Below are 18,997 nucleotides of genomic sequence, written 5' to 3'. Positions count from 1 at the left end.
GGTGTCTAAGGGAGAAGAAAGTAGAGAAATAGAGAAAAATAGTATCTTCCCATAAAACTTCTCCACTTTTTCAAAGGACTGCATAATATTTTCCCAAAATATGAGAGTGTACATACTTATACACAATTCTTTCCCGGCTTTTTAAAGCACTACAAACATTACTGGGTGCACTAACTAGGACGTTATCTTTTGTACCTGAACTTTAAAAGCACTTATGCAGGGTTTAATATTCTCCATCAAAAGTCTTTAGAAATTACACGGCAGAAGGAAATCTGTTCCTCTAAAGTTAAGTCATCCAGTTCCACAGCTCTGATGTGTGTATTTCTGGTATGATAGTTGCTGTGACCTCAGGAGTGTCAAAGGGAAAAAGGCCGCACCAGTCTTACTCAACAAGTAAGAGTTTCTCTCTTACACTGGAGTGATGAGAAGGTTACCCATACTAGGAAATACTTTAAGAGTTGAATCTCAATGACATCTTTTGAGTTGATATGATCCTCCGTGGATCATATAATGAAGGAACACAAACATACACACATTTATACAGCTTACATCTTTTAAAGCACTTTTCAATCAGTTCCACCCAGTCCCTGCATTAAGTGTCCGTGTCTTCCTTTGTATTTTATGGGCAAGTCCACAGACAAGGATTTGCTGAGCTGTTACCTTCCTTTCTGCATTAATTAGCATACATTATCAGTCCCAAAAGGAAATTATGCTGCTCCAGAGCATAAGGCACCTATAAACTTAAGTAGAAGGGATAGGTAGAAAAAGATCTTCACCTGGTCAGAGTATGTACTAGTTAGAGTAAGCATTGCATTAGAAGGGAACCATCAGGGTAAGCAATATTTAATGGCAACAAAATAAAATACAAGATTTAAGAAAAAAAAAAAATAGAAAACAAAGCACTGAAACACAGCTGGAGAATCTTGTAAACCCTTATTGGAAGTCCTAAATAAAAAAAAAATTAAAAAATAAATACAACAAAAAACATCAAGCAGAACAGTTACTGTTCCCCAATTCCCCAACTATTTTCCAACTAGTACCTGCTTGAAGATTCCTGCCAGAAGCTTTTTCTGGTTTTCATCTTCCTGTCATTTTCATTCTTCTCAGATTTTATTACTTGATACTGTTAAGGCAAAAGCTTAAGAAAAGAGGAAGAACTTACTGGTATTGAGAACTCCTCTGCCAAATACTTCAACACTGATGCTCCTCTAGCCAAAAAGTTACTTCTCTCTGCCAGGTTGCCTTGGAGTTGTGTGTCAAACTCCTTTCTGACAACTGAAGCAACAGAGTCAATTATTATGAGTTTAACTTTCTTTGAAATAATTTCTTCTTCCAAAGACATAATCCTAAAAAAGAAAAAACAACAAAAACCCCAGTCATTGATAACATTATTTACACAATAGAACCATTTTATAACCCTGAAATTGTTTAAATAAATGGTTTACTTTAATAAGCTGAAAGTCAGCCCCTCTTTTTCCCCCCTCACACACGACCTCCATTAACATCTGCGTGTGTTGAAGAGATTTGGAAAGGAATCTGAAACATAACCCAAGGCAGGACCTCTCCAAAAGATAGGTTTGAAAGAACCTCTAGTTAGGTACACTATGCTGTACATCCCCTGAATGGTAGACAGCAAGTTAAGTGGACATTGAAACTGTGCCTTTTTGCCCACAGTAGCAGCATCCCATTGCCAGCACCAGAATCCTTGGTGCACATAATGTGCAGAAGGTCAAATCTATTTCCATATACTTCCAAAGACAGTATGCCAAACCTAACGTGTTGATAATATGCTACTAGCTGTTCTCTGATAAAGCTGCACCAGAAGCAACTATTCTTAGAATAATTCTCCCACTAACATAAAATACACAAGATGATGCTAATATATAACTTAATTCATTTTCACTGCAAAATGTGTTCACAAATTAATATAAGGTAACAACATGACAATACAAAACTGCCAACAGAGGCATTCTGGCTGATGACTGTTAAATGATTCCTCCCTCCCACTGCTGGAGGAGTCCCAGTCTTCCTGGAAGTAAACTGTGCTTTGGAGGAGCAAACTCCTACTTCTTGGAAAATGTAACTCTTATACTATGGCCTCTCCACAATCCAAGATAAGATAAGACCTGTCACATGAATACTCCCCTTTAAAGGCTTACAGGGATCGGATCATATAGAAATTGTCTATCAGAAATTAGAAAGCATCAACTGGATTAGTCACATGCTATGAAATGAGAAGAACAATGTCAGTCTTCCTGTAGCAATTTTACTTTGCTGGGGACCATGCTGTTATCAACATGAAAAGGCCTCAAATAAATGAATTATTCTCCATAGAACTTTGATATAAAACAAATATTGTTATAGACAATCCAGTCAAAATGGTCTTTTTTTTTTTTTAAACTCTGGAAAATACCTCTTCAGTACACTGCCACAAGTCAGCTCTCGATACAGATGAATGCTACGGGTCATGCAGAACAGCTTTTCATCTGAGTCAAAATAAGTAGGGAATCTGTTTCCTGCTATCTCAATCAACCTATCAAAAAAAACAGAAGGTGTAACGCTGCAAAAGCAATAATGTGGGATAGTAAGGCATCAAGTATTCACAAAGCAAACAAAACAAACCTTTGAATGATAAGCAGATACAAAGTAATACTGGAAATCTTTTTCAAAGGAGAAGCATACTTTAGAAGTCTGAAATACTGGAACTCAGTGATGCTAGAGTCAGTGGTATACGAGGGAAAGACATAATGTGTCTGTACACAAAGAAACAAAATTATCTCCTGTAGAAGGAAACCGCAAAGTTTACGGTTACTGAATGCAAAGTTCTTTGAGTTTTGTACAAGAGGTTCCACTCAATGGCCAAGCATTCTCCTATTTTAAATATTATATGTAAATATTATTTTCATTTAAACAAATACACTCTCCAACTCAAACCATCTTCTCTTCCACCTTTATCTTGCAGTGAAATCAAAGTGGACCTTGTGTCACCACAGAAATTTAACAAGCTGATATCAAACAGAAGATCCATTACAAGATCCAGCCAACATGGAAGCAGGACTGCAAAGAACAAAGCCCAGTTCGACTGCAAGTACTTACACAAGCAGTACATGTATGGGAAGCATGCCAAAGTGAAAATCTTTTCACAGATAATCTCTCCTTTTTGCTGAAACCACGCTGAAATCACTTTTTTGCTGAAACCACTTCCATTGTGCCAGTTACCTCTTTGTAAAAAGAGCTTATAAAGTCTTAAGAAAATATACTTTTCAGAACATAGCAAAAAAAAAAAAGAAAAAAAAAATCAGCATTGTGTCACAAAGCGACTGAGGCTCCAGCTGCCAGGCGGCTACAACTGAACATCCATCCATTCAGATAGCACAGGTACAACTGGCATGACTTGATATAATGAAATGACTAAACAGTTTAAGTGGCTGCTTCACTGATAGAACTGAATGAGGGATTCCATGATTAAATGTTCTCCATTACCTTATTAGCAAATTCATGACCCTTCAAAACCTTGAATTACAATTGTTAAGCATACCACTGTTTATTATCAGAGTACACTAGGGAAGCATATCAGATAACTGGTGATAACACTAAAAGAAGTCAGAGGAAGTTGGATATTTATTATTTGTTGTCAAAATACTTTTATATTCAGAAACTATGCTTTGAAAAAACCTCTTGCACGTGAAACTAAGCAATTTACTGATGAGAAGCCAACATTTTCAGTTAAATGAGATTTTATACATAAAATCATTGAGGACACTAAATGGTACACGTTTTAGAAATGCTGACTGCCTGCAAACTCTTTGGAAGTCAGTGGAAAGAAGTTCCACCCCTCTGAATACAAGGCAATTCTATCTAGGCCCTTAAATAAATGTTCCAAGAATTTAACTTAGAAACTCATAGTTACAACCTGAGTACCGTAATTTTTTTTCCACAATGAAGATTTTATTTTTTAATAACAGAAAATACTTAATTGTTTGTATTTTAAGCAGACATATCCCACCACCTATAGCTTGAGAAGAGTGGCATCTAGTGGATGATACCTGTGGGCACAACTTACTGGTTATCTTGATGCTTTTTATTTAGGCCCCTTTCATTAAAACCCAAAATGTTAAAGCTATTTTAGAAAAATTCTTTTAAATCAGTTTTATTTGGTTTAGAAATAGAAACACTAAGCTTGAATGTTAATATACCTTTCCTGAGCAAGCAATTTCACTATAATAGCCTGAATCTCATTGATTAGATACATTGTTTATTACATCTAAACTTGTCCTGCAGAACTTCCAGGGACAGAATCTTGTCTTTCCATTTGCACAATTAATCATGCAGACCATTCGGGCAACAGTGATCTGTCATTCAATGGTCTGCATGAAATGAGATTTCAGTACACTTCCTAAAAGACATGCATATCGCAAAGAACATCATTACACAGACTGACTTAAAATGACACAGCAAAATCTTGCAGAGATCGCAGTACTATTCACAGAGCTCCATGCAGGTTCAAAGGTCTTTAAGATCTAAATCCTGTTTGTCATGATGAGACCAAAAATTGCACAGAACATGTTTCTCTGCAATCACAGCAGAGGCCCATGAGGTGGAAAATCTGTTTGTTCTCAGTTTTGGTTTACAGCAATTTGTATCTAGTGTTTTTCACAAGCAATAAGTATGGCTAGAGAGAAAAGCAAACCAAACAAATTATCTTCAGACTTTTTAAATAAGTCTGATATGTTTTCAGTTAATAGCTGGCTAGAGTTAAATTGAATTGCTACAAAAATGATGACAACAATTTTGATTTCCAGACTTACTACGGCCATTCTATCTACCTGTCCTATTGTCCGTGTTCTGACAAAGCTGAATGATGGACACCATCTGCACTGTTATGGCTTTCTCTTCCACGAGACAAAAAATATATAAATTACAGAAACCAGTGGCATATCTTAGAAGACCAGCCTCAATTCTGATCACTCTGCTCAGCATTGCTATTAGATTGAACTAAACTGTCATGTTAAAGAATAAGTAATAAGACTATGAAAGTGTGTGGAAGCAAAAAGCTCACTGCCCTGAAGTAAGACCTGCCAGGCAGAATGACAAAAGAGAAGTGCCTTTCAGCAAAAGAAAATTAGCCAGCTTTATGCAGTATCCTTCTAGAAGCAGCACCGCATTACAGCCAGTATGACAGCTACAACTTAGCAACTCTCAGCCCTAAAAAGCAGCAGGGATACAAACACTCTTCTCAGGCTTTCTGTAGAGGCTTTTGAGTTTTAAATAAAAATCGTGCCAGCTAAATGTCTCCATTAACCCCTTTAAAATAAGTTGCTATTAAATTAATATTTGCCCTCTTATCTGAAGTGTTTAGAACAAAACCACAATCTCTTCTACTTGCCATCTATTAATAGTACAGGATTACAGAATCATAAGAAAATTCAGGTTAGAAAAAGAACTCAGACCTCCAGGCCAACATCCTGTTCAAAGTAGTGCCAGCTATGAAGTCAGAACAAGTTACTTGAGGCTTTATCTAGCCATATTTTGGAAGCCTCCAAGGATGGAGGCAGCACAACCTCTCTGGGCAACTTTTTCCAATTGCTGACTGTCCTTTGGTGAAAAAGCTTCTCCATGTATCAGCACAGAAATGGATTTCAATGTATGCCTGCTGTCTCCCTGTCATGCACCACTATGCCATCTTCTTGATGGCCTCCTCATTGGTAGGGGAAGGCTGCTGTAGATCCCCCCAGAGCCTTCTCTCCTCTAGACTGAGCAAGCCCTCAGTCTCTCCACAAAGGGCAAGTGCTCCAGCCCCCAACCATTCTGAACTCCCTGCAGTTTGTCATGTCTTTCTCACACCGAGAGCCCAAAACAGGACACAGGATCTAGATGTAGTCTAACAGGTACCAAGTAGAAGGAGATAAGCACTTCCCTCACTCTGCTGGTGCTGCTCCTTCGAGGTTGCAACACAGAAAGTATAAGATACAGCTTGTCTGCTGAAATTGTGTTCCGCTATCATTTCCAACTGAACAATACTAAATATGATTTAATACATAAATATTAAATATAAATACATCCTTAGTAATAATGTTATTTTTACACATTTCCTTTCCAATCCTACTCTATTTTCAGCAGTTTCATTTTCACATTCACCTGTTTTCCTTCTCTTTAGCATTCGCTTCTAAGCAACAAGCCTTAACTCACCCATTAGGTCCTACCCTTTTTTTTTTACTATCTACATTTCAGTGACCTGAAATAAAAATTAAGTGGTATGTAAGAAGGAAGCACCATACTTTGCAGCGCCATTGCTTGAAGCTTTTTTTCTTTGATATATTACACTTCTGGTTTAAAGTAATTCAAACTTTTATGAAATTAACTTGACAAAAAACAGGGTTAGAAACCCACCTTCTCATCCACGATAACTTCAAATGATTAAACAATGCAAATACATTTGCTTTGATACTTAGGCCATGGGCCTAAGTCAGTCATCTGAAATATATATATTTCAATGAGCCCTTTTCCTGCCCATTTTTCTACACAAACAAGGATGAGACTACTGTACTCCTCATCCTCCCCCAGACCCTTAACGTTTGAACTCACTAATTCTAAACAACAGTGACAAAGGAATAGACATCTCAAAAACATCAAATCCTCATGGTCTAAAAAAGTTGGTAGCTAAGTAAATTAGAGCTACCTTTAATGAAACACTGCAGAATTATTTCAACAGTTAATCAGTCAGTTAACATGGGAAGAGTGGTAACTAACACATGCATATCTCTAACTCTCAAGCAGATACAGCATATAGAGTCTCCTGTGCATTCAGCAGTTAGAATATATCGTAAGTGCATAGCTGAACAGTTTTGGTCACATGGGCAAAGCAGAAGATATTGGAAGAACTAGAGATATTACAGATGTAAGGGAATATAGTACTGCATGGCCACTAAGGATATAGGAGAGATGTGAGGTTACTGCAGAAGGAAATAGGAAGTGCAGGAGAAGGACAGGGGGCCCCACTCAGCAGAAATAGGACAGAAATCTGAAGGAAAACTGGCTATGTCAGTCCTGCTGTTCACAGAAAAATCTCCATTTCCTTTGTGCTCAAAATGCTGGGCTTTTACATCCTCAAAACCTTCCTACTAACTCCACAGACTAAACTGCAAAGATAGATTTCAGGTACAGGATTGTTAAGACCATTTATAAGTTTAGAGAGCGCGCCATCCACCTCGTCATACCACAACTGGAATCTGCAACATCATACAAATTAGGAAGGTGAGCAAACCATTCTATTAAATTAATTTCATCATCTATGGAATAGCTGCATATATCAGATGAATGTTTAATACCTGCCATAGGTATTTACTTTATAAATGCTTAGTTATTGTTCAGAAAATAATTGAAGGCTCCAAGGTAAAAGGTGCTAAAGAAGTTGCAAGTGTGTATTTTAGAATTTTGCATCTTACCTTTCAGCACTGAACGCAGACTCTGTGTCAATGTATATAACAGCCCCATCCAGTCCTCCCATGCTTACAGGCAGTGTAGCCAGAACACTCACCATAATACAAAATTGAGTTTTGCCACAACCTGGTGGGCTAGTTATCTGGAACAAAAAAAGATGAGTAACATAAACAAGAGACACCACATTCATTTCACCCTGATTCTACTTTTAAGTAAGACCCATCATCCAGAACTCCTCAAATTCTCCTCTTCCAGTTACCAAAGGAGGAGACAGCCACAAAAAGATAGAATGCAGCCCACAAGGAGCAACTTGCAGTTACTCTTGGATCTGTGCCTTGCAGTCAAACTCAGCCACTGAAGAATAAATAGTTCTTCTTCAGACACAGCATTATGCTTGTACTTTATTCCTTTGACATCCTTTATTATGTCTCATATTTGAGGTCCCCTACTCTCCCCCTCCTCTTACAAGATATTCCCTAGTGCCACACCTAGTTCTCTTCCATCTCCTTCTCTGTGCTACCTTCTAAAATAGAGCAGAATTAGAAGATTCAGAGTTGACATTCACATGACATCAATGGCCTTTAGAGCTGAAAACAAAGTCCAGAGCTAATGAGTTCATAGATGTAAATGACTGCTTAGGAATCACCATTACCTTGGTAACAACCAGATCTCCCTTGGAAATCACAAGGATAATCACTTATATCCTGTAAAGACTGAATGTTCAATATGAACCACATATATACATCAGACAGATTTTATCTGCCCCAGAGACTACACTCTTCTATGCAGCATGTGTTTTGTCATTGGTGTTAACTCCCTATTACCATATTTCAACACGACCACCATTTAATGATCCAGACCAGCTTGCCAATTTTAAGCTTTCACCTGCGCTTAACTGAAAGCCTACTGCGGTTAAGCAGTATTCAAAAAGAGCACACTCAACTCAATTGTGTGAAATGGTTCCAGTACGATTTTGATCCAAGAGAAAAACCACAAGGACCAAAAGAATACAGTGTTTGACAAGATCCCCTGTTTCCGCGAGCAAGATTTTTCTGTTAGAGACGGCAGTATGCTGTTCTTCATCCACTGCAGATCTTGCAGAGATTGTAAATGAATGCTGGGCTCTGTGTTCAGATAATCATATGTTCATTACTACTACAGTGGGTCTTTAAATACAATATCACATTGTCACTGCTTCTGGGAAGGGAAATGATGATATCTTAAATACTAAGAGAGCTGAAAAACAGCAAATACAAAGTTTAAGTGACTTTAGGCACTAAAACCAGAGTGTGATGGGTTCATTCTGATGCTAGTATGGACTAAACAATAATGCATGATAAAAGTAAGCCTCTCCAGGGAAGTTAAATGGCAAAATGACACTTACCTCCTCAAAACACCTAATAGTGCCAGAACAAAGGCTTCAATACAGATCCGTTGTTTTAAATTAAAAAAGAAACCTTACAACAGACAGACACTCAAAATCAAACTGATTTTTGAGCCTAAATGCACAACAGTTTGTTTTTAAGTACAAACACCCTTTTACCACAAGATACTACAGTATCGCTATGGTTTCATTTTAAGCAGCAGCAGCATGACTTGAAGCACAGAAAATTTACAGGGAAACACTGAGGGAGTGCATTAGCTACAGTTACACATTAGCTACTGTTAACAGTTGGTTAAAATCCCCAGAAGACTTTTGTCTTTAAACAAGGCCTGAAAACCAAGCCATATCAGTCAATCTCCTTGAAGCTCTAATACAAAAGAAGCATTAGATGATTTTTGTTTAGAAGAAGATACTGCATTTAGTGACTTACAGATCAGGAATCAGTCATATTTATGCAATTACCTGTCCTCCATCCAGTGTACTTAAATTACAAAATAGCGTATCAACAATAGCTGCCACATTTTAATATGAACCCAAAGCATATATAAAAATTGCAGAGGCAATACACATTCCTTAGACTGTGATAACCAAGGAATCTCACCAGCTGTTTCTAGTTAAAAAGAAGACTTGAAATGAATGAGGGGAGGGCATCAATCCAGTTGTTAAATTAAAATGTTTGGACAACTGTGAGGAGACCTCAAAAATGTTTGCAGTTTCAGCCTTGCCTGGGCGGTGCACTGGAATCAACATTTATTTCAGTGGCTGATGCAGGAGCTAATTCAGCAGAGACGCTGTAAAAATGTCTGAGGATACGAGCATCGTATCAGAGAAAGACAGGGAATCTTGCAGTACGAGCTAGTACTAGGAAGCAAGCCAATGGAGCAAGAGAGACTTTTTATTCCCAAAGACAACAATACTTCATCTTTTATCAGCATTCCTTTAAAGGGCATTAAAATGGGAATTCAAATCCACAGTGAACAATTTTAAAGGACTACCACATTTTGCTGTAGTTAACCACTGGTGCAGCAAGTGTTTTGAACAATACAATCTTAGTTAAAAAAAAAACCCTAAAATTCCTCTAATATAATTTGAATCAAATGTCTGCAAAAAGTTTGCTTAGTTTGTTTTACTCTAAATTTGCTCCAAAAAAGAAAAAAAATCAAGTCCACCCAGATAGAAATGTGAAGACTACTACAGTTTTTAATTTGTCTCTGCCTAATAAAATATACTTTTATTTTTCAATAAGCTATATATTATTTTCTCTGGCACATCTGTAGGGTTTGGATGAAGTCACAAGACGCTAATTCTTCTTCAACTACCAGGGGATTAAACTCTTCAATATTCACAAAGTCATTACTTTCGTTTTTCCTCAGAGGAGTTGGCCAAAAGCTCTGACATCTGACCACAAAATTTCAGCTATGATTTAATTTCCAACTTAAAACCTAATACTGGTTCAGGAAAAAATGGTCCGAGACAGTGTAACGCAAATCAAATCCCTCTGGCACTCAAAAAGCAAGCAGCTTTGGCTGTAGAAGATACCACCACAAGTCTTAATCCTGTGGCTCATGTACTCAAATTCCAAGTTTCCAACCACCCTCACTGCTGGGTAAAGTAACAGGAAGACAACGATTTAGCCACACCAGTCAGGAAGTAAATGCTGCATACAACATACTTTTGAAGAGAACTTCTCTCAGACTTAGAATATCTGCCTAATAACAAAAATACCGAAGGGCAATCTGCTGGTCAGCTATGGTCCAGAAAGTTGCAAAAGAGCAAATTAAAATTATTAAATTCCAAAATCACTTGAATCCAAAAAGAACATGACCTGAGAGTGTTCGCAAGCTCCAGTACAGCACCAAAGCAGCAGCAGCAGACACTCAATAGCTTTCTGTTAAAATCTCATCCTAACTCATGCTGAAGAACACTTGCAGTGCTGCCAACCTTTGAAACTACTTCAGATCTCATGACCCTCGCAAAAATGCTTTTAAAAATCTCCAGAACCAGGCTTTAAATGAGAAACTCAGTTTCTGCATAGTTAATTGTTCTCTGCCTTTACGTTTGCTGAGAAACCCGTAATACGTGCCCTAATCACTTTCCACATTTAGTACCTAAAACAAAAATAAAAAGCAACACACTTTTTTTTTTTAAGACACCCCTGATCTCTTAAGTTAGTCATCTAATTTCTGGAGTCTACCTAGTTCTTTCTGTAATATTTCTGATTAAATAGTTATTATGCATCAGTATTATTAATCTGGCATGAGGGTGCAACCAAGGCCAAGCTACTGGTGAAAGGACATAGTGCTTGCAATTCTGGTCTCATCCACTAGATGTCTTGTACAGACTTCAACATCTCAGTCACTTAGTGAGATCACCTATTGAAGATAATTGCATTAGGCAGGTCTCTGTATTTTTAACCAAATAACAATACAAAATACAAAAAAGAATACAAAAAACTTAACATTCAGAAGTTTTTTTCAGAAGAAAACTTAAAGTGCAACATCCTTCCTGGCACAGTTCTTTTCATTTACAATCAGATAAAAGTTCAGCCTATCTTTGAATATACTCATCTCCCCCAACTACTTTTAAATACCTTGATACATCGGAGTATGACCACTCTTAAAATAGAGTTTAGCAACACTTTCCCAGATTTTCTTACATCTGAAGAGATAATGTTTTAAGGAAACACTGGGGAAAAAAATGAAAAATGGAGTATTGTGATAGTCAACCAAGCTGAGAAGTATTACAAAATACATAGTTCTGGAAAATTAAGCATTTGCATTTACTTCCTGAAGAGCACTATTCTATACCATCTCAGGCAAATTATATTTGACATCCATGTTTTGAGATCAACTGCTTGCAGAACTTACTTTCAAATTAAGAAAAAAAATTTAAAAAAAACACCCACACACCAAAATTTAGAAGTCAAAGGTTAGCTAAACTCCAGTAAAACTCCCAGCATGTCAATCACTGCTTTTCCCGGATCTCCCTCTGGAGCAATGCCAAGAACATGACAATCAGCAAGCTTAAAGTCTACGAGTGCTCCAGAGCCATTCTACCTGGTCTTCAGGCAAGAACATGTCAGATAGACTGCACTGATAGCCAAATAATAGCTATGCTTATGATTAAAAAAAAAGACAAATATTCACAGCATTGTTATCAGCAGCCTTGTAAATTAACTGTGTGGCTTTTCCGACCCAAAAGGATCACATCCATTTATTTTTTTAATTAGGAAAAAAAATACTCCAGCATCCTTTAATGCAAACTTTTACACTCTGGCCATCTTCTACTCAGAATTGCCAAGCCACAGGAAGGAGGGCAAAATAGATTGGGTTATCTGGGTTGACCTATAGAAGGGTGACACCCTTGTTTTGGGCACCACTCATGAGCCAGTCACAGGCTCAAGGACAAGTCGGCATATCACAGAAAAGACACATCTCTATTTTACTTCTTCCTCCTACTTGTGCAGCAGTGGCACTACATTTCAACGAAACAAGCACAATTCAGAAGTTTAAGCAGCATAAGCATGTGAACAGCCATTCTCTGCACCAAGGAAAAGTTAGTGGACCAGATGGAAATCCCAGAAAGCCAGATCGTAGCCGCAAGCAAGCATTATTTCTTTTCCAACATGGTGCTATTTCATCAGTTGACTGCATGAACAATAATCCAAAAGAAAAGGAGTCAAACTACACCTAGTGCGGCCACTGCTTTGCTGATAAAAATATTTTTAGGAGCCAAAAACTCATCGCCTGCTGAAGGCACTATCCTCAAGAGCAGCAAAGTTACAATCTCAGGATCCTGCATATCCCACTGCTACTTATAAGAACAGCTTGCTTTTCTTCAGTGAAACAGAATTGCTAGCAAGTCCTCTCTCCCAGAATTTGAAGACTTGCAGTATTCGTCTTCAGATTAAGTTCTTCTGATGCGATTTTCTTATAGTAAATTGGTAACAAAGCTAGGCCCAAATATGATGAAAATATTAATTCTGACATATCAATGTAAGTTCATGGATGCATTCTTAAACATTTTTATGAAGACCTGAATCGTGTATATTCCTGTACATCATATACAAAAAGTAATATTCAGAATCTTTAAAAAGTAATACCCCCTCATTACGTAAGATGGGATTACTAGAGCAGAAACTGTTACAGTCTAAACTCAGCGTTGCTTAAACGCTAACGTTTTAAGTCACTATCAGATTTCATAAGTGATTTCTATCTGAGATCAAAACCAATTTAGTTTGATTATAGGGTGTGGAAAAAATGTATTTTCCTCATAGTAAGATTTTTCATAACTTCTCACTTCTACTCCTCTGCTGTGGCAATCTGCCACAGTAGACAAAGAAAAGCACTTGGTAAGGACTGCTAAAGTGTTCAAGGAAAAAAAATTGTTTCAACCTGCCTGAATTCAGAACATGAGGCACACAATATATATTTTTCCACTCATTTCAAGTGCACAGCTAAGTCCAGAACTTTACTTTAAGAATGCAAGTATGGCCACATTGCATAAAACCAACGTCCATCTAGCTCTGGATTCTGTCTCTACCGAGGGCCTACAACAGATGGCTAGGGGAATAACATAAGAACAGGGCACGCATATATTGATACTCCCTCCAATATATACATTTCTCCATCTCCATTTGTAGCTCAGCAAATTCTTAAGCCAGAGATTGCATCTTTGTATTTTTATAATACTCAGTGACTCCTATGAGCATCTACACCAATCCTGTCTTTCCAGATTATAGAAACCATGCAAGTTATTATCGCTTTCTGCAAGGCCACAGAGAAATCCAGGTACTAGAAGATGAAGTGCTCTCTTGATCTTAAAAGAAAATTGTAAGCAAAAAAGTAGCATTGCATCCAAAGTCCAGAGAGTGACAGAGTTATATATATCCAATTCGTAGTGTTGCAATGTATGTCTTAATTAGTCTTTTTTAAAAAGAATGCATTACATATTTATTGCACAAATTAGTTATATTTATATATAAAAACTCTGTAAAGCCATTCTCTTGCCTATATGCTTCATGCCTTTGTCCTTATTGCTTATTGTACCCTCATAAAAACTAATGACTTGGTAAAGTCAGAGTGAATCAGTATTAAAAGGACAGATTCCTGATTCAGTACCTTGTGCTCTGACCACGAAACCACACTGCAACTTTCCCACTGTAAAATCCAGCCAACAATTCTCCCAAATTTCCTGGGAAAATTTCCACTTTTTTAAAGGAAAATAGGGTCACCAAATTTCTTAATTTCTTCATTTACTTACTTACCTGACATGCTGGGGAAAAAAAAAAACACCACCAAAAAAAAAGTGCAGCCTCTACCAATGAAAAAAAAGCACTTCTCATCCAAAATTTTTGTGTATTTTGTGTTTAAAGCACCTGACACAAGACAGTCCAACCTATCTGTGACTTTTGACTTCTAGGTGTGATGTGCAACTGCAGTAAAATATATTAAACAAGTTACCTCTGTGAGGGATCCACAGGGCACTCCACCATGCAAGACTTTATCCAAACTATGCAGCGTGGTGGATAAAAAGGCTGAAGAGGGATTGACAGACTTCCTCAGTTTCATTTCATAAGCCTACAAAAGGAGGAAAAAAAGCAAAAGAAAACAAGCACACAAATCAGTAAATGCCTTTTTTTTTTTTTTTTTTAATGGAAATAGCAAGCTTCTCGCACTTGCTTTCATCAACCTGGAACAACTCAACACTTGCCAATGAGCAAACGATTCCTATCTTCAGCTATAGTCCTCTCTTAGCTCATCACCCTTCCTCGCATTTATATACCATTTATAGCTCACAGAGTAAATTTAAAAGTTTGTTGTACCTCCTTCACCACAATATTAAATAATAAGCCTTTAATAACGATGTGTCAAAGGTTTTCTCTGCTCCTCTTCAACAAGGCTTGCTTTCAACCTGTAAAACTTTTAAATAAGTAAACACTGTATTTACAGTTAGTGACCAATACAGAACACTTACATGAAACCTAAAACCAAGAACTCCCTGGCCAACATTCATTACCAATTTGAAACTGCCTGGGTTGAAGGAAAGGTTTGCTAAAGATTCCCAAGTCTTTGAACAGGTCTGGGCTGATCCTATAGTCATCCATAATTTTCCAATTCTGTGAGTAAGACTAGTCAAGCAGAAAGGACAGGTACAGAACTGAAAATAGTTGAATTCCTAGTTCCTCCACTGACTAGAGGAACTGGCCCAAGATCAGAATTCTAGTTCATAAGAATTATTTTCATTTGTGGAATCAATTTAAACCAAAGAAGAAATAACAAAATGGAAACGCTGATCTGGAAACACCAAAACATAATGTTTCCAAAAGAAAGAGGGCTTGCTCACACCTTGCAGACATCTGTTAAAACTGACACATTCCTCAGCCACTGAGCATTCTGAACATCAGAAGTTTGATTTTTAAAAGGAACAGCCCAAGATCTAAAGGTTGTTGCTCTAGTTATAGTTAAGAGTTCCTAGAGGTTTCAGACTCCTGGCCCAACAACAGAGATTCTTGAAGCCCTGTCACAACGTACCGCCATAACCTGCCACGATTGACCACTCCAGAAAACCTGATTTCTCTATGCCTGAGAAATGCAGGCATCAGATTTATCCCAGTCTTAAGAGTCTGCTGGGAATATGGTGTACTATGGAAGCACCTCCACAGGAATCATCCATAACTAAGTAAATAACCACACCATTGCATCCTAGGTGTTTTAGTCCATACTTGTCGGCCAACAAGTGAGTATTTTTGGCTGAAGTTGATCAGAAGAATTTCCAGCTAATTCTACCAGCAGGCTAAGATAAGACAGCTTTTACCTTCCTTTTTTTATGCTACAGTTCTTCCCTATGTTATGACAGGTAGCATATTACAATAGTATTTGAAATTCATTCAGACCTTCTCTGTTCTTCAGTTCTATTGAGGAGAAATATACAAAAAATAGCTTTCAAGACACAGAACAGACCAATAAAAAACAATGAATTTTACCTCACTCAAATGGAATCGGAGTTTATGCTCAAATACATGACTTTATGAACAAGGATTTGCAACATATTTTAATTTAATCATTTTTTGTTTAATCTCTGACAGGACTTAAACCCTGTAGACCGGAAACAAACCCTGTAGACCATGGAAACAATATTCTAGTCTAGCTTTCCTGCCTAACATGGACTCTAAAATTTTACCCAGTGATTTCTGTATTTAATCCACGAAATTAGGATTGAACCAGACTTCAAGTAAAAAAAAATAATTCAATTGTTAAATCAGGAGTCCAAGTAAATGAAAAAGTACCACATCCTTAGACAACCTCTTCCAATGGTAACTTATGTTACTTTCTAAAGATTTTCTTATTACTTCCCATTTCAGAGATTTTTTTTTTAATTTATCTTACAGCCACTGGATCTTGTTCAGCTTTTTGTTCAGCTAGACTCTAGAGACCTCTAATATAATTATCTTTTTCTACTCAGCATATGTGATCAAGTCACCCCTTAACTAACTTCCTCTCTGATGAGCTCAGTAGGCTTCATTCTGTACGGCAAGTTTTCCAGAAATTAGAGTTTTACTGTATATCTTGGCATACTCTCAAGTTTTGCTGCCAGTGCTTCCAGTGTTATATCTGGACAGTATTTTCCCCTTATTTGTAACTCCTATTATCTAATTTTTTTTTTTTTTTTTACTCAAAGATATTGTCAAACCTTCTTGCTACATCAGTCATGATGTTACATCAGTCACCCTGACCTGAAGTCCATTTGAAATCCTGTGTTTGCAAAGATTCAATCCTCATCCCTTAGAAATAGCTAACATCCTCTGTTTCTGGAAGTACAGCCTCCAGAAGTGCATACAGTATTGTATGCACTTACATAGTTGGTGATCTATCAGCTGGCTCTGTATTAACAGACCTTGACAACTGCTGTCTGACAAACTTCAGTTATCTGCCTCAGCAAAGAAATTTGACTGAATAGCGATGTGTGGATGACAGGCAAAAGCAAATGCTACAACTCTACTTAAAACTTCCATCTGTCTTCAATTTATTGATTACTAACAGTGATTCATGGAAGACTAGTTTTTAATCCATTCAGTGTAAGTCATATTAATTCTGCATATCACTAACTTTAATGCAGTATGTTTGTGAATTTAGTTTCACAGAGTTACTGCTACAATTACTATGCCAATTACATATAATAAAATTTGTCATGGCTTTTTTTTTTTTTTTTTCCAGAAAAAAAAGCAGGCTGCATTGACACAGGTCAGACCTGTCCATGTCCTCTTTGTTCTAAAAAGACACCATTTTTGACATCTTTTCACCTGAATTCAAAAAAGACGACAAAATCCAGCCACTGCACTGCAGCTAACATCTGTTTCCTTCTTGCACTCTCCCCAGTTAGGCTACCTGTAGCTCAAACCACACTACAGATCATTTACATGGATGGAAAAAATCCTCAAGGAGGATCACTTCACTTCTTGGCACCAATTTCATGTCTAAAACCAATGTATATTGAAATTCTTATTCTTTGCTTGTATTAAACAATGCCTTTTTTTTTTTTTTTTGCAGGGTCCAAATTAGAAGCAATTTTTATATGCTGGATTGTAAGAGAGAATGCCGAATTTCCCTACTGCACTCAGAACTGATTCTGCAAGCCTGAACAATCTCTTGAGGCCATAATGCCTAATAAAGTTACCGCATCAAACTAAAGAGCCTCAGAGATCTAAATTTAAAAATAAAAGTATTATTTCATTGTGCAATCAAATGGAGATATCACAAACCTCCCAGGTAACAAGATGACACTGTTTAGCTTTTTCCCAGATATTGTATCAAAAACAGAATCAACACAAGCATACTTACTGTCTGCATTTTGGGAGCACAAGCTCGGCTGACTTTACAAAGAAGCTTCTGCACATCATAGTAGCTCTGTCCCGTCACTTTCATTAGCTCCAAGAGGGAAAGACATAAAAAGTCCTGAAAGATGATAGAACAGTTCAGAGAGCTCAACCTAGAAATCAAGACTGGGGACTAAAGTGATGCAATTTATACACAACTAGTATACATTCCACAAGTTTACCAACTGTGCCATGTTATACACTTCTATGCTATACCTCTCCTACCTTTCTCTGATACCAGTATATTAAAAAAAAAATTGTATTCATATTTTAAAGTGCATGGAGTCAAAGAACAAAACATTCATGAACTGTGTGATGGAATTGCAACAAGATAACACCTTTTTGCCCACAAAAGTCTCTTATCTACCTGAAAAACACTCAAAATACATCATGTCTTCTAGATTGCAGTCCTGGGACTGGATCCTGTATTTATGATGCACACTACTGAAATATATAGGGCCTCTTGGCTCTCTTTAGGCGAGCATTCATATAAACAACTTCAGAACATACTGCTGAATCAACCCAGAACTGATAGTGCAACATCACAGCACGTTCACACACCGGATTATGTAGTACACATATGTTTTTGTGAAGTGTTCACAAATGGATGTCTTACTCCATACAAGTAGTAGTACACGGCACACTCCTGCTAAAAGAACTCAGGTTCTTTAGAAGTGAAGGTAGTAAGTACACACAGGTTTAAATGTTTTAGTTAGGCATCTATCGTTTGAAAGCTGTATTTTTACAAGGCAGCAGGCCAGATGGAGCCTGAAATGCCCCCTACCGTATAGAAAGTAAAGCTCTCTGCAAATTAAACTACAAAAAAGTAAACAGTACATGCATTAAAACACACCACACCCCCCACACCCCCCAAAAAAACCCCAAAAACCAACCCCCAAAAAACACCCCCCACAAACATAAAATAACCCTTTCACCTGACAGGTAGTGATCTGATGGCGACTCAGCCTTTCACACAGCTCCTGAGACAACCTTGCTCTTCTTAGTTTCTTAGCAGCCATGGTCCTCAATCTACAGGGCAAACAAAAAAAACTTTTGAAAGATGCTTGGAATATGACTATGCGGACAATTATACTCACTCCTTGCTAAAGAACGGGAAAGTGTGTGCACGTGTGTGTGTGTGTGTGTATATTATATATAAAAAATTTCCTGTGATACAGACTTCCCATATAAGTCTATGCGACATTAAATTATATTAGCACTCTGAAAGCAGTTATGTTAAATTATATCTCCTCATATTTGACCGTGTATGAGATCATGTCAGTGAGAACAGAAGAGTC

At 37.3% G+C, this 18,997-nt stretch overlaps 1 protein-coding gene across 1 annotated transcript; it reads right to left on the bottom strand.

The window, feature by feature from the left end:
• Nucleotides 1-1,162: 1,162 nt before the first annotated feature.
• On the bottom strand, nucleotides 1,163-18,718 carry RAD51B (RAD51 paralog B; the record flags this gene model as incomplete). Its single annotated transcript, XM_009581414.1, has 6 exons — nucleotides 18,635-18,718; nucleotides 17,665-17,778; nucleotides 14,287-14,403; nucleotides 7,446-7,582; nucleotides 2,414-2,533; nucleotides 1,163-1,346 (listed from the first exon to the last, which is right to left on the bottom strand). Coding segments are annotated over exons 1-6 (756 nt in total), but the record flags the coding sequence as incomplete, so codon positions are not given.
• Nucleotides 18,719-18,997: the final 279 nt, after the last annotated feature.

This window comes from Fulmarus glacialis, unplaced genomic scaffold, assembly GCF_000690835.1.
Source record: "Fulmarus glacialis isolate BGI_N327 unplaced genomic scaffold, ASM69083v1 scaffold1317, whole genome shotgun sequence".
In the NCBI taxonomy this organism is placed as follows: Eukaryota; Metazoa; Chordata; class Aves; order Procellariiformes; family Procellariidae; genus Fulmarus; species Fulmarus glacialis.
Note: the sequence above shows the minus strand (reverse complement) of the source record. Positions and strands in the feature narration are given on the sequence as shown.